Source organism: Panthera pardus, unplaced genomic scaffold (assembly GCF_024362965.1).
Source record: "Panthera pardus isolate Hobbes unplaced genomic scaffold, ASM2436296v1 HiC_scaffold_2, whole genome shotgun sequence".
NCBI classification, from domain to species: domain Eukaryota; kingdom Metazoa; phylum Chordata; class Mammalia; order Carnivora; family Felidae; genus Panthera; species Panthera pardus.
Window position 1 is genome coordinate 119,003,248 of NW_026526765.1, and position 24,926 is coordinate 119,028,173.

Sequence of the window (24,926 nt, forward strand, 5' to 3'; positions counted from 1 at the left end):
ATGCTATCAGCACAGAGACTCACAAAACATGAGATCATGAGCTGAGCCAAAATCAAGAGTCAGACACTTAACCGACTGAGCCACCCATGTGCCCCTGTGACTTTGCTTTTAAAAAGCCCACTGGGTGGCTCATTCAGTTAAGTGTGTGATTCTTAGTCTCGGCTCAGGTCCTGATCTCATATTTCATGAGTTCAAGCCCCATGTCCGGCTGCATGCTGACAGCTCAGAGCCTGCTTGGGATTCTTTCTCTCCCTTTCTCTCTGTCCCGCATTTACTCGTGTTCACTCTCTCTCTTTCTCAAAATAAATAAGTAAACATTAAAAAAAAAAAAAAAAGGCCACCTCAGGGCCACCTGGGTGGCTCAGTAGGTTAAGCATCCAACTTTGGCTCAGGTCATGATTTCACAGCTTGTGGGTTCCACCCTGAGTCAGGCTCCAAGTTGTCATCTGTCATCTGGAGCCTGCTTGAAAATCTGTGTCTCCCTCTCTCTCTGCCCCTACCCCACTCTTACTCTCTCTCTTTCTCTCTCTCTCTCTCTCTCTCTCTCTCTCTCTCTCTCAAAAATGAACATTAAATTAAAAGAAAAAAAAAGGGCCACCTCAGGGAAGACATCCTTGATCATTCCACACTGAATTGAATATTTCCTCTTCTACTTTCTTCCCAATACCTATATCCATCCTATATTATAAGTGTTCCATATATTCATACATAACATATCCCTTTAGTCATGTATAAAGACCTTGTTGCACAAATCAAAACATAGGCATCTTACATGATAGACATTCCCAAACAAGGACAGTATCTTTGAAATACAGTTCTCACACTGTATACCTTTTCTTTTAACTTGATTTTTTTCATTCCTAACTGAAAACTCACTCAACTGATTTAAATCCAATGATATCCACTTGAGGCTCTTTGCCTCTTTCAGTATGCCTAAAGATTTCCACCTTTGTCTCAATTATATTAAATTTATGAGATATATGCTTCATATCACCAATATCAGCACTTTTCATTTTCTACTCTCTACTCATTTTTTATAAGCTAATAAGGGCAAGATACAATAAAATAGTCAAATAATGATTCAAGTACTTTCTTACTGGCATGGATGATAATACAGCTGCAACTGAATTTTCAACTGCAATTTCATATAATTCCTTTCATCCTTGTGGCACTGTATATGGAACAGTGGGGCACACTGGTGTTTAGTAGGTGCTTAACAAATCCATGTTGGTGAATGACAGATTTGGTAGGCAAATGACACAAAGTATTTGAAAATTTTCAGCCCCTTTAGCCATGGCATAGAGGCAGAGAACATTCCATACCTAAGCCACCATGCACAGTGGGTAAGAGACATGAGTCTTACACACGAGATTCAAATCCCAATGCAAATGCCTCCTAGCACTGGAATCTTGGACTTAATAACCAACTCCAAGCCTCAATTTTTCTTCCTACAGTGAGGATAATAGGACTGTTATGAAATTGAAATAACATTATTCTTTGCTTTCAAGATGATCTTTGAATACTCCCAACCGCTCTCTTACAATAATCACATCTTCCACTCTCCCTCAGCCACGTGCTTTCATGGTCATGGCCAGAACTGAGTCCTTATCATTGCCTGACTCTCTGTAAGCCCAATTTCATGCATCACACCATCTCCTCCTGGTTTTCCAGCTCATTTTCTCCAATAGTAGATCCCAACAACCTTTTGATCCCACAGGGAATCAACCCATTTGATCTTACGCCTTTTCATTATCCTTTATCTCCATCATGTCCTCATTGAACATCTTACCTTATTGTATTATTAATAATTTTATTATTAATAATTCAATTGTTTTAATAACTCTCCTGCCTATATCTCCAACTCTTTTGCCCCCATTTTGCAAAACCTCACATCCAATGGTTAGGATCATATCTGGGCCTGCTCCCCACCTGCACCTATGCAGTTGGAGAAAAATATAAAACCATGTTGAATGATTTCATTTTAAATTCATGGCCACTTGGAGAGCGCCTGAGTGACTCAGTTGGTTAGCGTCTGACTTTGGCTCAGGTCATGATCTCATGGTTCGTGGGTTGGAGCCCCACATCGGGCTCTGTGCTGACAGCTCAGAGCCTGGAGCCTGCTTCGGATTCTGTGTCTCCTTCTCTCTCTGCCCCTCTCTCATTTGCGTGTGCTCTCTCTCTCAAAAATAAATAAGCACTAAAAAAAAAAATTAAATTCATGGCCACTTGCTTCCAGTGAGTCCTTAATGCTCCCAGTGAGTAATACATTCCTCTAGTTCATTCACTCCCCAGAGTCCTGGTTAACTATTTTATAGTGTATTTTCTCTCTTCAAACCTCAAATACTTCCTTCCCCATCCTCAGTCTTAAAGCTACTTATTTTACTGAACAAATAGAAATGACCCAAAGGAACATCAGTAAGTTCCCACCAAAGCACATCAACCATGTCTGTACCTATATGTTCTTTTATTATATAAATATATGTAGTAATATATAATATAACATATATTATATTAATATATATTAATACATATATATTATTTTTGTACATGTATGTGTGTAGACATTTATTATTACTATATCTATTAATATTTATACACTCTATTACTCTGGATGAAGTGACAAGGTTCATAACAAAGGGATCAACTCTATGCCCTCAATCCCATTACTTTTTTACTTACCCAAGTATCTCACTCCAGCTATCTCTCCTTTCTCTTCTATATTGTCTCTTTTTCCCTAAAAACTGAATTCTTCCTATCAGCATACAAATATACTGTTTCTTCTACCATCTTTTAAAAAAATATTTTGATATCACTTTCTGTATTACTAATTTCTATATTTCACTCTATAGGAAGGATCTGTACTATATGGACAATCCAAGGTAATTTAGCAATTAAAAAGCATTCACAGTCTTTAGAGTCAGACAGACTTGACCAGAGTCTAAATCTTGATTTTATTACCTACTAGCTGCGAACCTGGGTAAGGATCTCCCTACATCTGAGTTTTGTCATCTGTAACATGGAAAAAATTAATCCTTACCCCCTAAGATTGTTCTGAAGAGAGAACATGGTAATATGTACAAACACTTATCACAGTCTTTGCTGTATGATTTGGACTCAGTCAGTGGCATATGTAATTAATGTTAGAAAAGAGCAAACAGTTAAATGGAGTAAAACAAAAGCTATAAGAGATGGGGAAGACCAAAGTTTAATATGCCCCCATTTCTAGGGTTCTAGGATTTTCATCAAGATTTGGAAGGTCAATTGTTTTAAAACCAAGAATTGATGTTTCTTTTTAGTTTTTGGTTATAACCTTGCTGATACATAGGGCCAAGCTTCTAAGGTAATACAAAGTTTATTAGTATAAAATACTTAACCACAATTATATTATTTTTTAAAATGTTTATTTTGAGAGAGGAAGAGGGAGAATCCCAAGCAGGCTTCCCACTTAGTGCAGAGCCTGATGCGGGGCTCAATCCCACCAACCACGAGATCATGACCTAAGTGGAGATCAAGAGTCAAATACTTAACCGACTGAGCCACCCAGGTGCCCCTACAATTATATTCTTAAGTAACTTTCCCCAAATGAGTAACTAGGTGAGCTGCAGTATATATGACTTAATTTTTTTTAATGTTTTTATTTATTTTTGAGACAGGGAGAGACAGAGCATGAACAGGGGAGGGTCAGAGAGAGGGAGACACAGAATCTGAAACAGGCTCCAGGCTCTGAGCTGTCAGCACAGAGCCCAACGCGGGGCTCGAACTCACGGACCGCGAGATCATGACCTGAGCCAAAGTCGGCCGCTTAACCGACTGAGCCACCCAGGCGCCCCTCAGTATATATGATTTAAACAGAGTTTTGAGTTTGTCATAGGCTCATGTCCAAGTGTGCCTTTTCTCTGGGGACCAACAATGCCTGTCAAGGCATCTGGATTAATCTTGTTTATGACTACCTCACTCATCTCAGGTTTGACAGTGATTCTAGAATGAGAAACTGCTAATATGCCTTTGTGGGTTTTTTTACACTTAAAGATTTTATACATGTGTATATGTACTTTTTTGTGTGTGTGTGCTTAGGTATTTAGGAAGACAAGGATAAATTCTTCCTATTCCATTTCAAATGTTTTTGACATCTTTTTGTACTATGAAGTCTTGTGCCTCTTCATATTTGTGGTCCTAGGAAATCAAATTCTTAAAAATAATGCTGTGTAGGAGTCTCTGGGAGAAGAGATTGTGTCCCAGAAGTTCTGTGTGGGTAACTGAGGACAGATTCGCAGATTTCAGCCCAATCTGGTTTAATTTTTCTAAAGCAGTATCATGGGGGAAGTCGTGTTCCTAAGGCTTGAAATTTGAAAGGGAAAGAGAAAGGGCAATTATCCCTGTCCAGCACTTTCTGCCATCCCACCTCCTCCTGGAGGCTGGATGTGACTTCCTCACTCAATCTTGGGAGGTGGTTCCCTTGAAGAGCTACTTTTGGCCAGTCAAAAAAGATAGCACTTCCATCTGGTACCTCTGTGGTATGGCATGATGGTGAAGAGTGCCAGAACTGGGGTTGGGGCAACTGGGGATTTGATTCTGCTTGTCCCAGTTATTACATCCCACAGCAGCAACTTGGGTCTGAGAGGTAGAGGAATTAATGTTAAGCCTCATCACCCACCCCCTTTTTTTTTTCTTTAATGTTTATTTATTTTTGAGAGAGAGAGTTCAAGCAAGAGAGGGGCAGAGAGAGAGGGAGACACAGAATCTGAAGTAGGCTCCAGGCTCTGAGCTGTCAGCACAGAGCCTAACATGGGGCTCAAACTCATGAACCCTGTGATCCTGACCTGAGCGGAAGTCAGACCCTTAACCGACTGAGCCACCCATGTGCCCCACCCACCCTTGATCTCCATCAGTCTACCCCCACCCTATTCTTGTTATGAACAAATGAACTTCTCTGAAACTTAACACTACATGGTTTTCCTATACCGCAATTCTGACGCAGCCACTAACAGTGACCTTGAGGAATCTGAACCTCTCTGAGCCCCAGTTTCTTACTTTTAGGGTTTTCTAGGGGATTAAATGAGAAGCACTTGATGTGAACCTGATATAGAGTTCAATCAAGGATAGCTATGATTATTGTTAACATCTCTGAATTCAAATATACGTCACTGCATACCTGTATTTTCTTTCTTTCTTTCTTTCTCCTCAGGAGGACTTTAGCAGCAAATTAAGATAACAATTATTTGATTGCATTGCATCTGGTTGTTGGGAAGAAAACTTGTTTTCTTATAAAAGGAAGCAAATTACCAAGGCAAATCACAGACTATAAACAATATGAAAATATAGCTATGATAAAAAGAAAGTTTCCTGCTGTTTTTATACAGAAGAATATGGCTGGTGTGAGGTATTATTTCCAAACACCCTCAAAATAGAATTTTTGTTTACAATTAATTCTTCATGTCAGGATAGAAAGCACCATTTTACCCAGAGATTTTACCATAGCCCCTTAGGCTCAATGGAGAAAATATACATTATATTGATATAATAGAATAATATGCTAACCTTATGCTTTATTCACAATATAGAAAACAATTCCAAACTTACTAGGTAGGAAGCATATAAAGTTGGTTGTAAAAACTCTTTTCCAGGCTTTCTTTCAATAAGTCCCATCACTTGTGTTGTTACACAAAAATTTATAGTAGAAAATTACGGTAACTTCCTCTGTGACATATCAAAGATAAAGGCAAAATTAATTTATTTTTGCTCTTTACCTTTTCTAATAATTGCCTTTCTTCAGTTCATCCTTCATTTACATTTGTCCTCAGAATGAAACAGAAGTCAAATGAAAATGAAAGAAGTTAAAAAAGTACACGGTAAGAACCTGACCAAAAATGTAAAAAGACAATTTTTCAAAAGATGAAAATTACCATTTGTTTACGGTGTCTGGATTATGGTTTTTCCAGAAGCTACACTGAGCCCTAGATTTCCTGGTGCTTCCCCAAGGGTCACCAAGAAAACAAGCAGAAAGGGGAAATGGAGAGGAGTGTCTTACAACCAGTTCTCACTTAAATCAAAATGACACCATTTTAAAAGATTCTGTGTGTTGGCTTCTACCTAGGACTTCATTTCAAGCCTGGAGATTCAAAGAGAGGAAACTGAAGCATGGAATCATAAGATCCCCCATTTCCAAGGATGCTCTGATTTTATAAATCAAGTTGGTACTCTCCCTGGCATGAAAGATACACTTCAAGCTCCTATCCAGCAAGACAGTTTATGGGGCTTCCAAAGGGGATTTGTTTTTGTCCATTTGGCCGGAATCTTCATACCATAAATCTATGATAATTACACAAGTGGGGATCAGAATATCCACCTCCCATATGTTGACTGTATGCTACTCAGCCTTATACAATAAGAATACTAATTTGTTGAAGTCCCATTAAAACTCATTTGCACATTTTGACTATTCGTATCTAAATGCCTTAAGAGTTTTTCCAAATGAGCAGATTTAATCTCTCTTCTCTTGGGTGTAGTTACCTTTTCTTAAGATATTCTCCTGATGTTCACTCAAGCTAAGATAAAATCTGCCTTCATTGCACACATCCATTCAAGCTATATAGCTTCTTCACAGGTGTCACATTATTTAGTACTTAGTGTCCTATGAAACAATGAAGTCCACTATTCCCATTACACAGCTGCAGTACCTGAGGGCTGGAGAGGCTAAAGAACTCATCAAAGCAAGTTTCCAATCTTGTCTACATCTGTTATCCAACCTCTCTGGGTTTACATTTGCTGCCTTCTTCTTTTACCTTCATTCACTTCTACTCTACTAGTCATGGATTATTTATGTACCACATGCACTATATTTATATCATCAGTTGCCTTCACCATGAGAGGGAACCCTACTATTATAATTTTACATGGTGGGGTAAAGTGGATAGAGGAAATACAACGTATTAAGTCCCTACACTGTGCTAGATGCTAAGGATACAAGAGAGCTCCTGCTATCATGAAGCTTACAGTCAAGTGAGACAGAGAGAGAAAGAGAGAATAAGTAAGTAAATCAAGCAGACAACTACACATGTGAACAGTGCTATGCTGGAAACACGGTGCTGAATAGAGAATGATGATATCTTCTGCTTCAGCTGGGATGGTAACAGAAAGCCTCTCCAAGGAAAACCCATTAAAGCCTGACTGAAGGATGAGCAGGACTCAGAAAGGCAAGGATTAGAAGGGAGGCAACACAAGTGTAGTGTCTTGAGGTGGCAAACAGACTGGCCTGCAGGAAGAACTGCCAAAAGGTCAGTGTTATGGAGCTCTGTGGATGGACAACTGTTTGTTTGTTTTTTCTTTTAAAGTTTTTTTTTTATTATTTTGAGAGAGAGAGAGAGAGAGAAAGAGCAGGGGAGGGGCAGAGACAGAGGGAGAGAGAAAGAATCAGAAGCAGGCTCCACATGGAGCCAGATGTGGAGCTCAAACTCACAGACCATGAGATCATGACCTGAGCTGAAATACAGAGTCAGATGCTTAACCAGCCGAGCCACCCAGGTGCCCCTGGACAAGTGTTTTCAGAGGGGGCAAAGTGGTGAGCATATTAAGGGAACTAGAAGAGCATGTGTTATGGGATGTGTTTTTCCTTCCTTTAAGTTCATGAAGTGTGTGTAGTAATAGTCCAATGTGAAACCAGTGGGTAGCAGCTTAACTTTCTCTGTGATAGTGAGCAGGATCAGTCCTAATGAATCCATATTCCCTCAGTTTCTTCTTCTAGGTCCAAACACATCTGTTTGTAAGATGAATTAAAAGAGCCTAGAGATGGACATGGCTACCGAGGAGCCAAGCTAATAAGATGGTATGACCCTGGCTTAATCCTCACAACACTGTCAACAGAGAAGTTTCCTTGTTCCCCTTTTATAGATAAGTGCTCTGAGGTGTCAAGAGGGTAAGACATTTGCCCAAAGATGCCCTGCTAGAAAGTGACAGAACTAAGATTTTTATCTGGATAGATCTTAATGCTGACAGTTTTTCAACCACATACTCACAGTGTCTTATAGAATGCACCTGTGGTTAAAAGTAAATGTCAAGTTAAACTGGAAGCAAATTTCATTCACTTTATACTTCACATTTTCTTTATTTAAAAATGTAGTGTTATGAATTTATTCATTAATTCAGCAAATGCTTATGATCACCTCCTATGTGTTCACACTGTGGTAGTTACTGAAATTGAGCCATGCATGAGATTGACAAAGTAAGTCAGCAATCCTGAGTTAAAGTTAAAATAATAATGATGGCATTTATCATTACAAAAAGACACTGTAGACATAATTATAAAGTACCTTTAAAGTCAATTGCTAGTCCTCTGAGGCTATCATCTGGCTTTGGATTTTGCACATACACTTTTGTAAGACAAAGGGTTGAATGGAAAAGAGAATTGAAGAGTGTTTTTATGATAGTGGTTCCTGGACTGACTAAAATCACTCACACAGTGATCTCTGGAAAAAATCTAATGAGACTTTTCTGATGAGAACGGAAATGATTGCTGGTGATCTTAAGGTTCTGTGAAGCCATCCTAGGATGTAATTTTTATGACTCCATCAGCCAGCTAGTACCTTAAAGTCAACAAATGCATTAAAGATTTAAGCATTTTCTCCTCTTCAAGCATTAAAATAAGCCCTGGTTTAATTTCCTGACACTCCAAGTTCAGATTAGGAGCTCCTTCTCTATTTTCATATCAATCTACACTTCCCTATCACACTAGATCGAAATTGCCCATTTACTAGTCTACTCTCTCCCTAAACCATATGCTCTATGAAAGCATTGACCATATGCTTCTTATTTACAGGCGAATCCCTGGAACTGCATGAAGTCTCTGGTGCATAGTAGGTGTTCAATAAATATTTATGGAATAATTATAAGGGCCAATCATTGCAGAGATGTCTAAGACCCTAACATACACAAAAGCAAAGGGCATAGCAAGGTCACAGTGCTTGGCATTTACTCACATAGACAGAAGACAGAGAACAGAATTTTATATAAGTAACTTGGAGCTAGATCTAAATCTGCCTATTAGTGAAGACCCTTCTGATGAATGGATGTCAAGATCTGTTAGAAAAAAAGATTATGGTTCACTATATGCCTTGTCTGTATGGAAGGATGCAGACGAAAGAAGGTTTAAAGGGCCGGCAGTTTCCAATCAATGAGGCTTGTGCACGTTGTGAATCACTTCCCTGGCACATTGTGGAAAAGTACTAGAAAATCATTAGCATGAGGACTTTGTGAATGAAGTTATCAATTTTTTTTTGCCTACAGATATGATATTTTCTATCCATCTCAACTGGACAATCCTACCAAAACAAAAGTACTTGATATAAAACAGTCCCTTAGTAAGTGTGAAGCCATCAGATCTTTTCAAACAAATATTTTACATTATTGAGCATTCAATATGGGCCTTTATAATGTTGAAAGTATCACACATTATATCATTAGTCATTACTGCTCCATGCCACAGGGTTATCCTATCCAGAAAAGCCAAGCAAAACTGCTCATTTTCTAATGCATACTTTTCTTACACAAATCAAAATTGACAGTTTTCTATTTCATTGCAGCTTAGCAAGTTGTAAGGCTCCACACAGGTACCCCTCTATTTAAAGAAACAAAGATATTTCACCTCACTGGCTACAAAGCAAATTAATGAGAACTGAATCCTATTTTCCATTTTCATTCCAGTGCAAATTTGCAAACACAATGCCCACAGGAAAGTTTTTCCACCTGACATAACTGAATACTTATGCTGTAAGACAATGAGCCATGATTCCCAAACAGTGTTTGTTGTGCTTTGTATCATAGGCCAGCTCTCCTTGTGATTAGGGGGTTTTCAGAACTGTAACGCTTCCCCAGGTCTCAAGTCTCCCCGTGGTTTTGATTGTATGCTTCTGCAACTCTAACATCTGTACACCCCTTGCTCTTATCCCAGTCCCTAGAAAGTCTCTGCTGCTCCAGGATCCCCTTTACAGGAAAGTCACCATTACTAGAGCCCACCTCCCCTTTTCTCTATTTCACTGCCCAGTACTGTTGACCTGGACAGTCTACAATATTGTCTAAAACACAATATGCAACAACCTCAAGGCATCTATTTTTGTTTTAAGTTTATTTATTTATTTATTTTTGAGAAAGAGAGCAGGGGAGAGGGAGGGAGAGAATCCCAAGCAGGTTCCATACTCTCAGCACAGAGCCCCATACGGGGCTCAATTCTACGAACCATGAGATCATGACCTGAGCCGAAATCCAGAGATGGACGCTTAAATGACTGAGCCACCCTGGTGCCCCAAAACCCAAGGCATCTTATGTGAGCCATCAAGTTGTGTATAATGGGTTGCCTTCTATTTTCATCAATGGAAGTAATTCACAGTCGTTTTATATTAAATACACTCAGAATAAAAGATCAGTATAAATTGGGGTGGGAAAATGGTATGAATTTTCTACTTTGGAATGTGACTGATGAATGAAAGTGGAAAGTATCAATTTCTTCCCATGAGCAGGTCACACGGTTACAGCCCTGCATTAATGCTCCGATTTCTTTTTAATGCCACACAGCTCAGCTACTCAGTGTGGAGCGAAATGTCTGGTTTTCTTTTTTTGGAGCAATTTGAATGATCCTATTGTCAGTGGAATGCTCAATAACCATTTTCTGTCACCATGAAGGAGAATATTCTCTAGGTTGAGATTCATAAAAGGTTATTCTAATTCTGCAGTGACTGAATATATAATTTAAGTCGTATTCTTAAATTTCATTTCTGCCTCATATCAGCCTAGGTTCTGAAAAGCCACAAGTTGAAAACAAAGTGGAGGGAAAGGCACTATTAATGACTCCCATGATGGAATAGCCAGGGGAAGAAAAGAGTTACTAGAATTTGAAGGCTTTTGGGGTATTTCCTTTTATACATATTCAGATTCAAGTAAAATGCACAGTTTGAATCTCCTTTTTAAAAATATTTGTGGATCTGTTTGTTTGATTGTTTCAAAATGCATAGAATCAACATACTGGGCAAAGTGTCCAAGGGGGGTATCAGAAAGAATCAGGTGGTTTATTTAAAGAAAGCAACTGTGTCTCCTCCGTCCAGTATTTCTAGCCATCCTGGAATTACTAACACTTTCACAGCACTGACCGGGTGCCAGGCACTGTCATAAGCGCTTTATATATAGCAATCCATTCGATTCTATGAGTCAGGAACTGTCTTTACCTCCATTTTACAGGTGAGGAAAATGAAGCACAGAAGTAAAATAATTTGCCAGGGATCCCAATAGCTAGGGGTTCAACCTCGAGCAGTCTGGACCTCAAAACCGAGGCCCTTAATTACCATGTTCTGCTGCCTAGGAAGGCAGGGAGGAGGAAATGGAATACCTTAGTGGTAAGAGAATTAAGAAGACAACCTGTTGGTCTCATAACATTCTTTGCATTCTGGTACAGTTCTCTTCCTACTGGAGCTACTTTCTCTATTTTGAAGCACTTTTTTGAATCTCGAGTCCCTCCTAGGTTGTTCCTTAAACCATGGCCACACCCCACCTTCAATTTGCTCCTGCTTGGGTGAACCAACTAAAAGGAGACCACAGCCTTTGCTGCTGCTAAGTGTTTTTCTCAGTCCCTTTGAGCTAGCATCTCAGTGGGTGCAGGTGCTAAGAGCAAATCTTTTGGTAAGATTTCCAATTTGTATGTAAAGTGCTTATCTGAGTGCCCAAAGCACTTAGAGGAAGTTTGGAAATGCTGTTGTTATTATTTAAAGTATCATCACTCCATTGCTGTTCTTTAGTTGTTCTGTAAAGAGATAATGTAATGGTATATGCAAACAGTGGCATCAGGGACCATAATAGAACTCTGTAGGGGGCATCTATTTCTCATTCTTCTGAAAAATATTTGTGGAGGACCTACATTTAGTCCAGATACTGTGCCAGGTATTGTGACGAACATGACAGATACAATTCCTATCTTCATAAAGTTTACAGGTAATGTTAAAGACACCATTAAATAATCAATTATAATACAATATTATGTGTGCCACAGTAAAGGAGAATAAGGTCCTCGGGTCAAAGGTAAGGGATCCCCAATCCAGATACGATAGACTAGGAAAGACTTCCCAGAAAAGATAATCTCTAGATTGGGACCTGAAGATGTAGTTCATCAAAGCAGATGGAGGCAGAATTCCAGGCATAGAGAACATCACATACAAAACCAAGCAAGTATATAACAGCATTCAGGAACTTAAAGAAATCAAGTATAGCTGATATTAAAAATGCAAAGGGCAGGATGGCAACAGAAGATTCTGAGGAAGGAAACAATGGTCATTTCATAAAGAGATGTGATTCCTGGTAAGGAGTTTGCATTTAACTTATAAGAGCAGTTGTAAGGCAATGAAGAACTTTAAGCAGGAATGACATGGTCAAACTCACATTTCAGAAATCTCACCATTTTTGCAGCAGGGAGAAGAGATCCAAAGGGGATTACACTGAATTTGAGGTAGGGAGGAAAATTTAAGTTTCTTTGTAGTAGTCTAGAAAAGTGTTGGGAGAGGTGATCAAGGGGACATAGCCACTGGTTGACACATGAGCTGGACCCAGGCAAATTAGAAGCTCCTCCACCCCTCCCCTGTCCTTGGAATGTGCTTTCTGCTGGCCTTCCCTGCTCCCAGAAGGTGCTCCAAGGACACAGGCTTGAGGTAGTGATATGGTGTTGAGACCATCTGGATGGTTTATGTCACTGAATCCCATTAAGGCCTCTTTATAAACTTTTAAGATTTGGTAGATGGATGCAGAAATCTATTCATTTTGGGGAGCCTGGGTGGCTCAGTCGAGTAAGCATCTGACTCTTGATTTCTGCTAAGGTCATGATATCACGATGTGTGAGATCTAGCCCCATATCAGGCTCCCCATGTCAGCCCCATAACAGTGTTTCATCTCACTCGGAAGCTCCCAGGTTTAAGAAGCAACAAAAAGCAGTGCTGGTGGTCTGGACCAGGGTAGCATCGGTGGTGATAGAAAGAAATGGATGGACTTGAGCGAGATGAAGAAGAACCAATGGGACTTGCTATATGCTGGGAAGAAGGAAGAGTCAGGGATGCCACCCAGGCTTCATTCTCCCCTGGGAGAATGAGTAACTAATGATGCCAATTACTATGATAAGGAACACAAGAAGAGAACAGGTTTGGGGGAATACAAATGATGAGTTCAAGTGGAGTTCAATACAGTTGAAAGAATCCAGGAATATAAAATGTGAATAGCCAGGAGAGGAACTTTCTCACCCAAAATGATTCCTCTTCCCAGTCTATGGGACCCACTGTACATCTCAGTAAGCTCATTGCACCCATGATATTAGCCCATTTTAATGATAAAAACAATAATGGAATATTAAATAGTTCTTAAATTACTAGAAAGAAAAATAAGGGTTTCTTTTACTGCCTTCTAAAGCAAATTAAAAATTAAAAATGGACTTGCCTTGGGTGAAATAAAGGGGATTAAGAGTATACTTATTATGATGAGCACTGAGTAATGTATTAAACTGTTGAATCATTACGTTGTAAACTTGAAACTAATGTAATACTGTATGTTAATTACACTTCAATAATTTAAAAAATGGACTTGCCATCATTTATTAAGATTTCTTGATGGAAATACTGAACTTGAATCTGAATTCTAGTCTCTAGAAACTAGAATCTAGAGTCCAGATCTAATGAATTCACAGAAAATGTAAGGTTCAGAAAAAAAAAAGTTTTAATGAAATCACAAAGATCATATAGATGTATAAGTAAAACCAGAATGCTGGATATTGAACATGGCAAGTAATTTGCTTTCTTCAAACAAACAGAAAGGAAGGGAAGGAGGGAGGGAAGAAGGAACTAGGAAGGAAGAAAGGAAGGAAGGAAGGAAGGAAAGAAGGAAGGAAGGAAGGGAGGGAGGGAAGAAGGGAGGAAGGGAGGAAGGGAGGAAGGGAGGAAGGGGAGATTAAAAGAGATTTAAGGGGTACCTGGGTGGCTTAGTCATTTAAGCTTCTGACTCTTAATTTTGGCTCAGGTCATGATCTCAGGTCATGAGATCAAGCCCCACATCGGTGGGGCTGAAGCCTGCTTAAGATTCTCTTTATCTCCCTCTCTCTCACTTTCTCACTCTCACGCTCTCTCTCTCTCAAAAAAAAAAAAAATTTAATATATACATTTTGCTACTTTGTTGCATATGGTTTAAATACAGGTTTTTTTTTTTTTAATTTTGAATGAAAAAAGAAGTAGCAAAGACAATAGACCTTATCTGAATCTTGACTCAAGAAGCCAACTTTAAAAAATATTGTAACAGAATTAAAGAAGTGTTAACATCAATTAGATATTAGATGATATTAAAGAATTACTAATTTTATCTGTGATAACAGTATTGTGTTATATTTTATTTTCATTTTATTTTAGAAACATACAGTATTGTATTTGTGGATGAATGAAATGATTGATGTCTGAAATTTACTTCAAAATAACGCAGTGCAGACAGAAGGGAAAGTAGGTATGAATATCTATAATACAAGATTGCTCTTGTAATGTTAATTGTAATTATTGGAACTTGGTGTCTACATTTGGATGCATCTGAAAATTTCTGCGTGAAGTTTTTTTAACTGACTTGCCAAGAAATACAGCATTTGAGGAAAGCCATAGCAAAGAACAAAGAACAAGAACAATAGTTATGATGCAGAAACTGAGTGTCCATGTGTCCATTTCTGAAGAACTTTCTTCTGTATATTGGATGCATACTCTCTCCATTATTCATGTTGGAGGTGTTCCAAATGGCACATTCTCAGCTATTTCCATTTCTAATTTCTTTGATACAATGTTAACCTCATTAGGCTGTCAGGAACATATTTGGTCTTCTCTTTCCATTTACATATATATATATATATATATATATATATATATATATATATTTATAAATATATATAATAAATATTTATCTATTTATAAATATTATATTTATATATAAATATATAAAATAAATATAATATTTATAAATATACATATAATATATACATATTTTTTAACATGTTGAGACACTACTTAAGGGCAGTCTCAGAGACCTCCCCATTCTGCCCACATACTGACACTTCTTTTGCTGCCAAATTCATTCAGTGATGCTACAGACCTAGGAAGAAGGTACCTGAATTTGCACAAGGGGCTGGGCTCAAGTGACATATCTTGTTTGGCATGAAAGTGAAAATAGTGTAAGAAAATATTTTACTAGCATGCTTATATCACTGTTATATTGAAACCAATGCTCAGAGCACAGGACCTTAAAGAGATTTTTAAAAATTACATCCATACACCTACCCTTTGCCATCACTATTACCATTCCATATCTGCCCACACATGGGTCAACTTTGACTTCATGATAAAGCCTTATATTTAAATTGTGCTATATTTTTAAGTTATACATTAAAAAGCCTCATGCCTTAAGAGCACTCTCTTCAAGATGCAAAGTCACCTGATCTACAACTATCAAAGGGATTCTTGTGTACCAAAACCCCTGAGAAAAGTAACACCTTACCCTAGAAGTATTCTAAATACATGGCAGAAGAGAATTTTTACTGACAATGGAGAGAAATAACTTGAAAGCAGGAATGACTAAAACAGGACCAAAAGAGAGTATCTAAGCTGGAGAAGACAGTGAAACAACACAGAAAGAGGAGAGGTAGGTGGTAGTAAAGACCAGTCCTTCACAGTTTTGACTACATTGCTCTGTCACTTCGTTTTGAACGTGACAACATCATATCTCTCTGGGCAATAGAACAAAAGTTATCATTGGTATCTTTTGAGTAACCAGTAGAAAAAGAGCTAGAATAATTTCAGGATAGATGCATTGCTACCTGTTAAGAATAAACCCTCTTACTGAAGCTTTCCAAAGTCAATGTTGGGTAAATTTTTCACGGTGGCCACAACCACATATGTCTTCCCAATACAAGGTCATACAGTTGAATTCTGAGTAATCACTTTCTGATTGACGTTTCTCCAATACCCCGTCTCAGTCAACAGCCCTAAAGTTCTATGTGCTGTGAAAATTTTACAAAAGGAAAGCTCATTTAAAGTGGAATCCAGATCCCAGAATGGAAAGCTCTCACACCTAAACACTTGTCATCAATTGCAGACCCAACAGGAAGAGATGGACCTTGCAAGTCCATACTGTTTTACTATCCTGCAGAGGAAAGAAACGTTTTCTACTCTCCCTGGCAAAAGCCCCAGCCAATAAGAGATTGTCACAAATTAGCCAATGACAAGCCATTATACTGAGAACCCCTAGTTTACTCCAATGGGTTTTTTGTTTGTAACGGCCCTTCTCAAATGCCCACCCCCACCCCTCTCTTCTATAAAAGATAATTTTTCTTCTTTGTTCTTGAGTTTACCTATGGTTTTGCCATAGCTTGCTTGTCCTGAATTGCAATTCTCTGTTATTCCTGAATAAACCCATTGTTGCTGGTAAAATAACTGCCAGCTTCATTTTTAAGATTAACAGTACATAAAGCCATTTAGAGAGTTTTGTGGAAACAACCCTTTAAATTTAAGGAAAAAAAGTAAAGAGATGAAAGATTAAAACACACTGACAAGCAGCAATTTGTTGAAAAGGTGATGAGTTGATGTCTCTACTATAATTCACAGACCTCAGAGTGAACGTTTTTGAAGTAGCATCCTATGAATTAAACTCCCTACTTGTCATGTTATCAGTTTTATTAGAGGCAAATTCCTTTGAATTTGAGTGTTTCAGGCATTTATCTGAAGGAACTCACTCATGAGTAGGATTTTAAAAATTGTTTATAGTTCTCTCCAACCGACAACAATCTTCTGACTCTTGGGCATTGGAAGATGGCCTAACTAAAAGGTTCATTTATTTTTCTGCACCTGTGATTTCATTTCTAAGTGGTGTGAAGAGCTCCTGAATCTCTGGTTCAAAATCAGGACTTTTCTTTTCCAATTACTGAGCTCCCATTACATTTACAGGTGAGTCAAAAAGGCATTCTCTGTGTTATTGCCTTCTATGTAATGCTTGAAGAGAAAAGAGAGGTAATTATTTACCTAGTGGGGTGGGAGAGAAGGAAAGCTACCTTATCACTGTTTTAAAACAAAGGACATATCTATAATGCTTTGTGAGGGAATCCTAGCTAGACATTTCTTTTCTGTGCTCTTACATCAATCATACTTTCCTAGTTGGGGATAAATGAATCATAATCCATAGCATCTCACGTATCATATTTTGGTGTGTAAGCAATGTAGACAAACACATTTCTTACCACCCTCTTCAACACATACAAACACCTATTGACTTTAATTGTTCATAGTTCTCCATTAACTGAACACTCAGTCTACCTGATGTTGACCATCAATTCTAGGTCTACATTAAGATTAAATAAGACAAGAATCTAACCTGTTAATAATTGACAGGGAGATTTTGGTCTTTCAATTTCCCCTTGGAAAACTTGTAAGAAAATAGGGCAAACAGGGAAAGAAAGGGTTCTCCCCCATGACTGTCAGCCAACATATGTGATGTATTCATTTCTCACTGTTCACTTTTTATTGTGTTATGGAACCAGGAAGAATGACTTTGTATTATCCCTGGGTTATTAGAAGTGTCTGATTGTTTGGAGTTAATTCTTTGGATCTAAGGAGTTTGTGTATACAATACAATTTTTTTAAAACCCAGGAGCATGTTGAGTTTCTCTCAAAGAGCATCTTTTTTTGTTTGCTGTTTGGCTGATTGATTTTTTTGGGTTTTTTTAAGGATGTGGAGGTGCTCCTGGGGACACATGCTGCCCCTTTCAGTCTCTCAGGTGGTGGTTCCAAGTGCTCTGCTCACACAGGGCACACCAGAGCTACGTGCTGGGCAGTGCTAGGCAGGGCTAAGCAGCACTAGGCAGGGCTGGGCAGGGCTAATGCTGGATGAAGAGCATCTTTGCATAGTCAACTTCCTGCTTTAGAGCACCTCCCATAGTTTCAGCCCATTAACCCAAGCACAACAGCTTGATGAATTAATGCTTATATAGGCACAGTTGGCAGCTTCTAATTAAATAATTATGGTTAAGCGTCTGCACAGAAGCTGTTATGCACCCTAGAAAGCCAGCTGTCAGTTTTATTGGTCCTAAGACAGAGGAAGAGTTAATACTTAGCTCTGGATGTTACATACAAAGGGAAGTATATCATATATGATATATACGCTGTGCAATATGAAGTTGCATTGTGCTTGTGCTAGCCTGTCCATTAGTGATGAAGAGCAAACTGCTCCTCAGCAACCTCTCAGAAACCCAACAAAGAAGGAAGCAATTATATGATCAGCAGAGCAGAACCTGTTCAGAGCAATTTACAGAGGACATAGTGTTAGACGGATGAGTCTTTGATGAACACCCAAATGTCACTGAGCTAGCAGGCAAATACATTTCTGGGTTTTGTTTAGATGAGCAAGTGATAGAAATCTAATGTGGTCTTTTTTGAGATGGTTATGGTGGGTGTGTTTTCATTTACTTGCCTAAAGCTTCCTAAGATGCTGTTTTCAAATATTAGAAATTGGAGAACAAAGTAAATATCACAAACCTAGATTTGAACTCTTTCTACGATGCATTTTTCCAAAAAGTTAGGAAGAGATATTTGTTCTATAGAATTACGGATAATGTCAGATTCCTTTATAGAAGGCTAAAAAGCTAGAGTCTTATCTCAACACCCATGGGGTGGTATCTGGTGACTAAGCTCCATCATAGAGGAAGATATAGATTATAGATAAAGGCCATTGATAGGTTTGTTGGACCAAATAATGCTTGTTATTACACATCAATATGTTTTTGAACTGATAGCTGATTTCATTTTTCTCCACAGGCTGTCCTTTCCACACAATCCGTGTGTCCTCACTTCTAAAAATCAAATGTGCCATAACCCAGCACAGAACAACTCAGCTTGCCACTAGCCTCTTTAACCAGGGTTCCCAGAACCATCTCCACATGAATAAACACAACTGTAGGCAAAAATCAGTCCAGGACATTCAGTCATACTTTTATGTTTAAAAAAGAAATAGACATTTTAATCCCCCAAATTTATGGATTTACCTTAAAATAAGAGGAAACTGAATTTTAAAGTGGAAACATTTCTTATGGAATTCTCTTCACCCAACCCCCAGGCCTTGTTAAAAATCAACTGTTAAATCAAGCACTAAACTTTACAGACTGATTTACTGTTCACCCTCCAGAGATCAAGGCTTAAAGTTTATTTAGAACAATGCCATTTCATAAAACAAAGCAATCTGTACCTTATGTCATCATTTAAGCAAATGGACTGACCTCTAAGTGCTTATTTAAAATGCTTCAGAACAACTGCTTCCATTCCTTTTACCCCCTCCCATTTCCTTTGATGTCAGTAATTCTATCATCTCAGCTGTCTGGAGATACTTGCTTGTGATTGACAATTCTCAAAGATCTAGTTCCTTTTAGACGGATCTTAGACAAAGTTCAGTACAATGAGGTCTGCAGTGCAACTCAAGTCTCAGTACAAAATGCTAAAGAATCAGATAGATTTGTAAAGCCTATAAAAGCAAGTTTCAGACTTGGTGGGGCAGATAGGGGGTCTTTTTATCAGCCTATACTGCCATCTATCTAAGCAAGACCACATCATTTGGTATTAAATCCATTTGTGTTTTCAAAGCCCCTAAAGGAAAGCAAGTCTCCAGCAACTGGCTTTACAGATCCCAAAGTTCCGAAAAAAGAATGGACAGCACCACCACATTCACTCTGAGTCTGCCAGTCTCCTGTGGACCAACAGCCAAGTTCTAACCATCATCTTATCCTCACAACTTGATATCTGGCAAACAGACATACATGTCTGCTTTCATTCCCCATATCACCTAAACCAGTATCATTTGCATCTTGTGATTTCTGAGGCCTCTGAATATTCTGTGATGTCATTGATAAAACAGATGAGAATTGCTTAGATAGACATGAGACCCAAATTATAGCCTCTAGTATTCTAGCTATACCTCAGGAGTTTAAAAACAAAAACAGACAAACAAAACCCAGAGTATTCCTTAGACACTGACTGAACGTGCAAACAACAAACATCTGTAGAGAGAATTGATACAGATGAAAAATAGAAAGAACCCTTTGTACTTACGGTAGAAGACATACTCAGTGTAGCTTGACCAGATCTTGTCATCTGTATATTGGTTGACAAAAGATGCTGTCACTGAGGAGTTACAGGCCACCATGTGGAATCCACACTCTGACAACATATCAAAAGCCCTTTCCAGATGCTTGAATTTGAGATAAAATCTGGAGGTGTATCTTTCTGGGGCTCGGTCAGGGTCTCTGCTCTCATTCAAAGTTTCTCCAAAGACTTCTTTTGCCAAAGAAATCCTTCCACAAACCAAAATCCGAGGAACTCTACGAAACTTGGCATCTGCCTGCCCCTCTCTGCCCATGGTGCAGGACCCCCTGTAGCCCACAGTAATGAAGCCCCACTTGCGGTCTGTAGGGAGCACTGAGGAAGGAGGGCAGATTCTCGTGTCGCTTCCTTGGGAGGCATCTTCAAAGTCACTATGGCAGAATTCGTCCGGGCTTTGCTTGATCTCATCAGGGGTCAGGAGTTTGACCAAGTCTGGGAGCTGGAAATACTCAGCTTCCCTTTTCAGTCTTCCCCTTTCTGGAAAGTGATCAGGCAGGACCACCTGCCTGTCCCTGAGATAGTCCAGAATATAACGGAACAAGAATCCGTCTCTGTCAATGAAAAACCTTCCTTTGGAGTCCTTGGCTAGATCGTTAGCCGTGTCTCTCTTTGGGGAAAACATTTTCCACAGGAAGGAATGAGGGATGCTTATTAATGTGGAATGGCGGGTGAAATAAACTTGACCGCCAACATTCAGCTCCACGACCTCAGGGAAGGAGTTGGGAACTGCAGCCCCTTGTTCTCGAGGATAATAACGACTACAGTTTCCACTCAAAGCCATTGTCCCTGTCTTCTTTTGCTTCTCCTATTTTGATTTGAAGGCGCAATCCAATGGAGTCACAGCCTTATCCTTTGCATCAACTTGTCAAAGAGGGAGAAGGATGTTAACTTCTTAAAAATGACCTTCTCTCTTACCCCAGTTTTTTCCCCAAGCAAGCAAAATTTAGAAGAGTCCACAGGTGAAGTGATGCTGCAAAAGTAGTTTAAACCCTGGCTGGTGGTGAGCTATTACTTCATAGAATATAATCAACTCATCTCCATCCGATCTGCCCCAAGCTCAGATGTGGAGCATCTGCCCCAAGCTCAGTAGGCAAGGCAGGCCAAGTCCCCAGTTACTCAGAGGTCCGTCTGAAGGAAAAGAGAGAAAATTATTTCCTCAAACCCAGCATGAGTCAGAAAAAGAGACACCGCTGGAGAGAGGAGAGGGAGGGAGAGGGAGGGAGGGAATAAGGGAGGGAGGAAGGGAGGGAGGGAGGGAGAGATTATTTGACATAAGCAGCCCTGGAACTACTGATTTCAGCCATTCAACTAAATCATGGCTTCTCACAAGCTATTTTGTGTCTACATGTTTATTCATATGCCTCTGTCCCCAGCAATCATCATTAAAAATCTTTCTATTTGTATTTCTGCCTTAAAAAGGGATACAAGATTTTCAACTTCTAAAAGGGGATTTTTCCTCCCTGCTGATCAGGAAAAGCAAGAAGTCTCAGAACTTACCTTAGTGCTGAAAACCCAGCTCCTGTGAAGAAATACCCATTTGCAAAGCAGTCAGAATCCACAGCCACCATCTGGAGCTTGTCAAATCCCGAAGAGGTAAAGGATAGAGGTATCAATGAAAAGTGCAGGAGAGATGTGCTCTTAGAAAATAATATTTTTATATATATAAATATTTATATAAATGTATATCTGTATGTATGTATATAGGTATGTATTCACTCCCAATCCCAAGTTGAAACAAGTCACAAAAAAGTTAAAGCGTGATGAGAGGTGGTTGGGTTGAAGAAGCGAGGCAGAGAAAAATATCCAGACAAAGCTTCTCCAGTGGGGAGGGGGGGGGAAGGTGGGGGAGAACCTTTAGAAAGAATCCTTAAAACAAAAGAAGAGTTGCAAAAGGTACTGGGACTTAGAAGCCTTTCAGAAAGCCCAGAAACAGAAAGAGAGATATGCCTTGCTGGGGTCCCAGGTAGCCACCCCACCTGCCAGGCAAGGGCAAAGGGACTCCCATGTTCGCAGGCAGGTGGGAGGCGCTGGGAACCGCCGCGAGCCGCTCGGCCGGGCCGCCGCAGCGCTGAGGGGCCGCGGGGGGCTCAAGCTCGGGCTTCTCCGGCTGGCGGCGGAGCTGGGTGGTTCCACAGTTCCCAGTGCAGTTCGGATGCTGTTGTTTCAGCAGTGCAGGCAAGATACCATCCAGGGAAATGACTATTACATCATCTTAAAGGAATAGGGCTTGGAGAAAGCGGAGGAAGCTCCGAGTCACGTCGTCCTCGGTGACAGGTCGCCAGGACTGCACGGGGACGCTGCGCACTGGCCACAGCACGCGACTCCCGAGCTCCAGGCTTGGGGCTTGGGGCGGGGACGCGGGGACGCGGCGCCGCGGCGCCGCCGCGCAACCACTTCCCTGGGCGTCCTGTCCGCGAGTCTGGAGTTTGCAAGGGCCTTCGCTTTTCCTTTTCTTCCCGCCTTTACACCTCCACCGCCACCACCATTCCCCAGAAATAAGCCCCCCAACCCAGCGGTGACATAAACACAAGTGATTATGCATTTGGAAATCCACAAACAAATCTGCACATGCACTGAATTTTTGTTGAAGGACAAATTTCCCCTCTAAAAGCTTTTTTTTTTTTAAAGAAAAAAACCACACCAAATGAACCCCAATAATCAAGGTACAAAGTGGCTTTTCTTTAAAATCAAAGGGGATTAAACCATGTCCTCATTCAGATGCCCTCTTTTTTTCCCTCTTCTCCATCCCTCTCCCCCCCCCCCCCACACACCTGCCCAGCATGAATAAATAAATACAATCTCTCTGGAATTATCCATGCTCTTTCCAAAGCATGCATGAGGCACTGATACCCTCAGAAAGCCCACAGTTTACATCAGTAAGTCATTATCTTCGCTTACCTGATAGAAATTGTTACCTGCAACCTTTTTCTGGGGCTGTTTCTTTACTAAGCATCTCTTCGGACGTCCCCAGCCCGCTCCCAACTCATCCCAAGAGGACTTCAGGGGAAGACACTCCCGGCTAAGAGACATTTTACTCAGGTCCCAGAGGGCTTCCTTAAGTGCATCATTATAGTTTCAGGAAGGCATTTCCAGGGCAACCTAATCCACTAACAAAGTGCTTCCAGTCGATCCCGCCAGTCAATAATGGCCCAGCCAATAGCTTACAGTAAGTCGGCCATTTCTCCTTTAAAATGCCAGTGTCTTAGGACTTACACTCCTAATCAGAATATAGCATTTCATCTATGAATAATATATGTGAGGCAAACTCCATCCCAAATAATTGCTACTTTAAAAAAATGAAAACCAAAAATGGAGATAAAAGTATGAATTAGATACATTTTAAGGGATCATGTGTTATTGCCAACTCTTGCCCTGAGAAGTAGCTTAAAGATAGACTCAACAGCAGGATAAATTAATTTCTAGTTTAACAATCTGTTCTTTCAATAAGTATCAGGTTACTGAACACATTCAGAGTGTTAGCTAACACTCCAACACCTGATTATATTTGACTTTTTTCTTTTAACTAATGTATTAACCTGTTCTGGCCTCAATCATTGGGATTTTAATGCTGGACCAATCAAGGAAATGTTTATTATTTGGTGCAATTGTATCGCCATCTAGTGTCTATAAACTATCAGTGCAGATCTGTAATTGACCACTTAACCTGAGCCAAAAGTTAGATTTTTTTATTTTAAAGTTTTTGTATTGGTTTAAGTATTATTAGACACGCACTATTCACCATGATGACAGAATAAAAAGTTAGCTGCCAACAGAACAAGGAAAGAAATGAGTCTGAGTCTATGCTCACTAAGTACTGGGTTTGTCCTAGTTAAAAATAAGCAAATGCTTCATTTTATTTCTAACAGAATAGGCAATACACCATGACAACAACTTTGGAGATTGGGTATTAAAATATTCTGGGGACAGTTGGGCAGGAAGTGGGGAACAGGAATGAGAAAAACCATAGCCTTTTAAAGCTTAAAGGAACTTGAGGGGTGCCTGGGTGGCTCAGTCAGTTGGGCGTCCAGCTTCGGCTCAGGTCGTGATTTTATGGTTTGTGGGTTTGAGCCCCGCGTTGGGCTCTGTACTGACAGCTCGGAGCCTGGAGCCTGCTTCCAATTCTGTGCCTCCTCCTCTCTCTGCCCCTCCTGTGCTCATGCTCTGTCTCTCTGTCTCTCCATAATAAATAAACATTAAAAAAAATTAAATCTCAACAGAACTTGAGAAATAGGAATTACTATCTCAGAGATACGGAATCTGAGGACCAGAGAGGGAAAGAACTTCCACAAGGTCACACAGCTGTAGAGTAGGGGGCGGGGAGGAAGGGTTAGACCACTGCCAATTCAGTACGACCAGTGTCCTTTTTTTAAGTGCACGTATTCTAGAATAGGGATAGAGTGGAAGCAAATAAAGGAAACAAGAATTTCAAGGCTACCCATTTGGGAAAAAAAATGGCAGGTCATTTTAAAGAGTTTTCAATATTCAGTTAAATTGCAAGTCCAAAAGATCTTACCATTTAAATAAGAGGATTCTGAATTTAAAAATTGAGGAGTTTTGTTCGTTTGTCTGGGTTTCAAAGGTTAGGCTATTTTTGAGACAAGTAGTTCTTAACCTCTTTTGGATAATGGACTGGCTGGAGAATCTTAAGAAATCTAGAAAATAAATAAACAAGACTAAAAGTTTGCATTCAATGTCAGGGGCAGAGCCTCTCAGAAAGGTCCGAATAAAAAGAGGAACCAGGGAGCA

General features: G+C 39.7%; 1 protein-coding gene across 1 annotated transcript in view; it reads right to left on the bottom strand.

Moving 5' to 3' along the window:
• Positions 1-22,541, bottom strand: part of KCTD16 (potassium channel tetramerization domain containing 16) — a 269,413-nt gene extending 246,872 nt beyond the window's left edge. Inside the window, exons 1-2 of the mRNA XM_019424578.2 lie at positions 21,678-22,541; positions 20,130-21,308 (exon numbers count right to left, since the gene is read on the bottom strand). Of these exons, the coding sequence (XP_019280123.1) occupies positions 20,130-20,961 (832 nt within the window). The 5' untranslated portion in view covers positions 20,962-21,308; positions 21,678-22,541. The remainder of the gene's footprint in view (positions 1-20,129; positions 21,309-21,677) is intronic.
• Between the last annotated feature and the right edge of the window lie 2,385 nt (positions 22,542-24,926).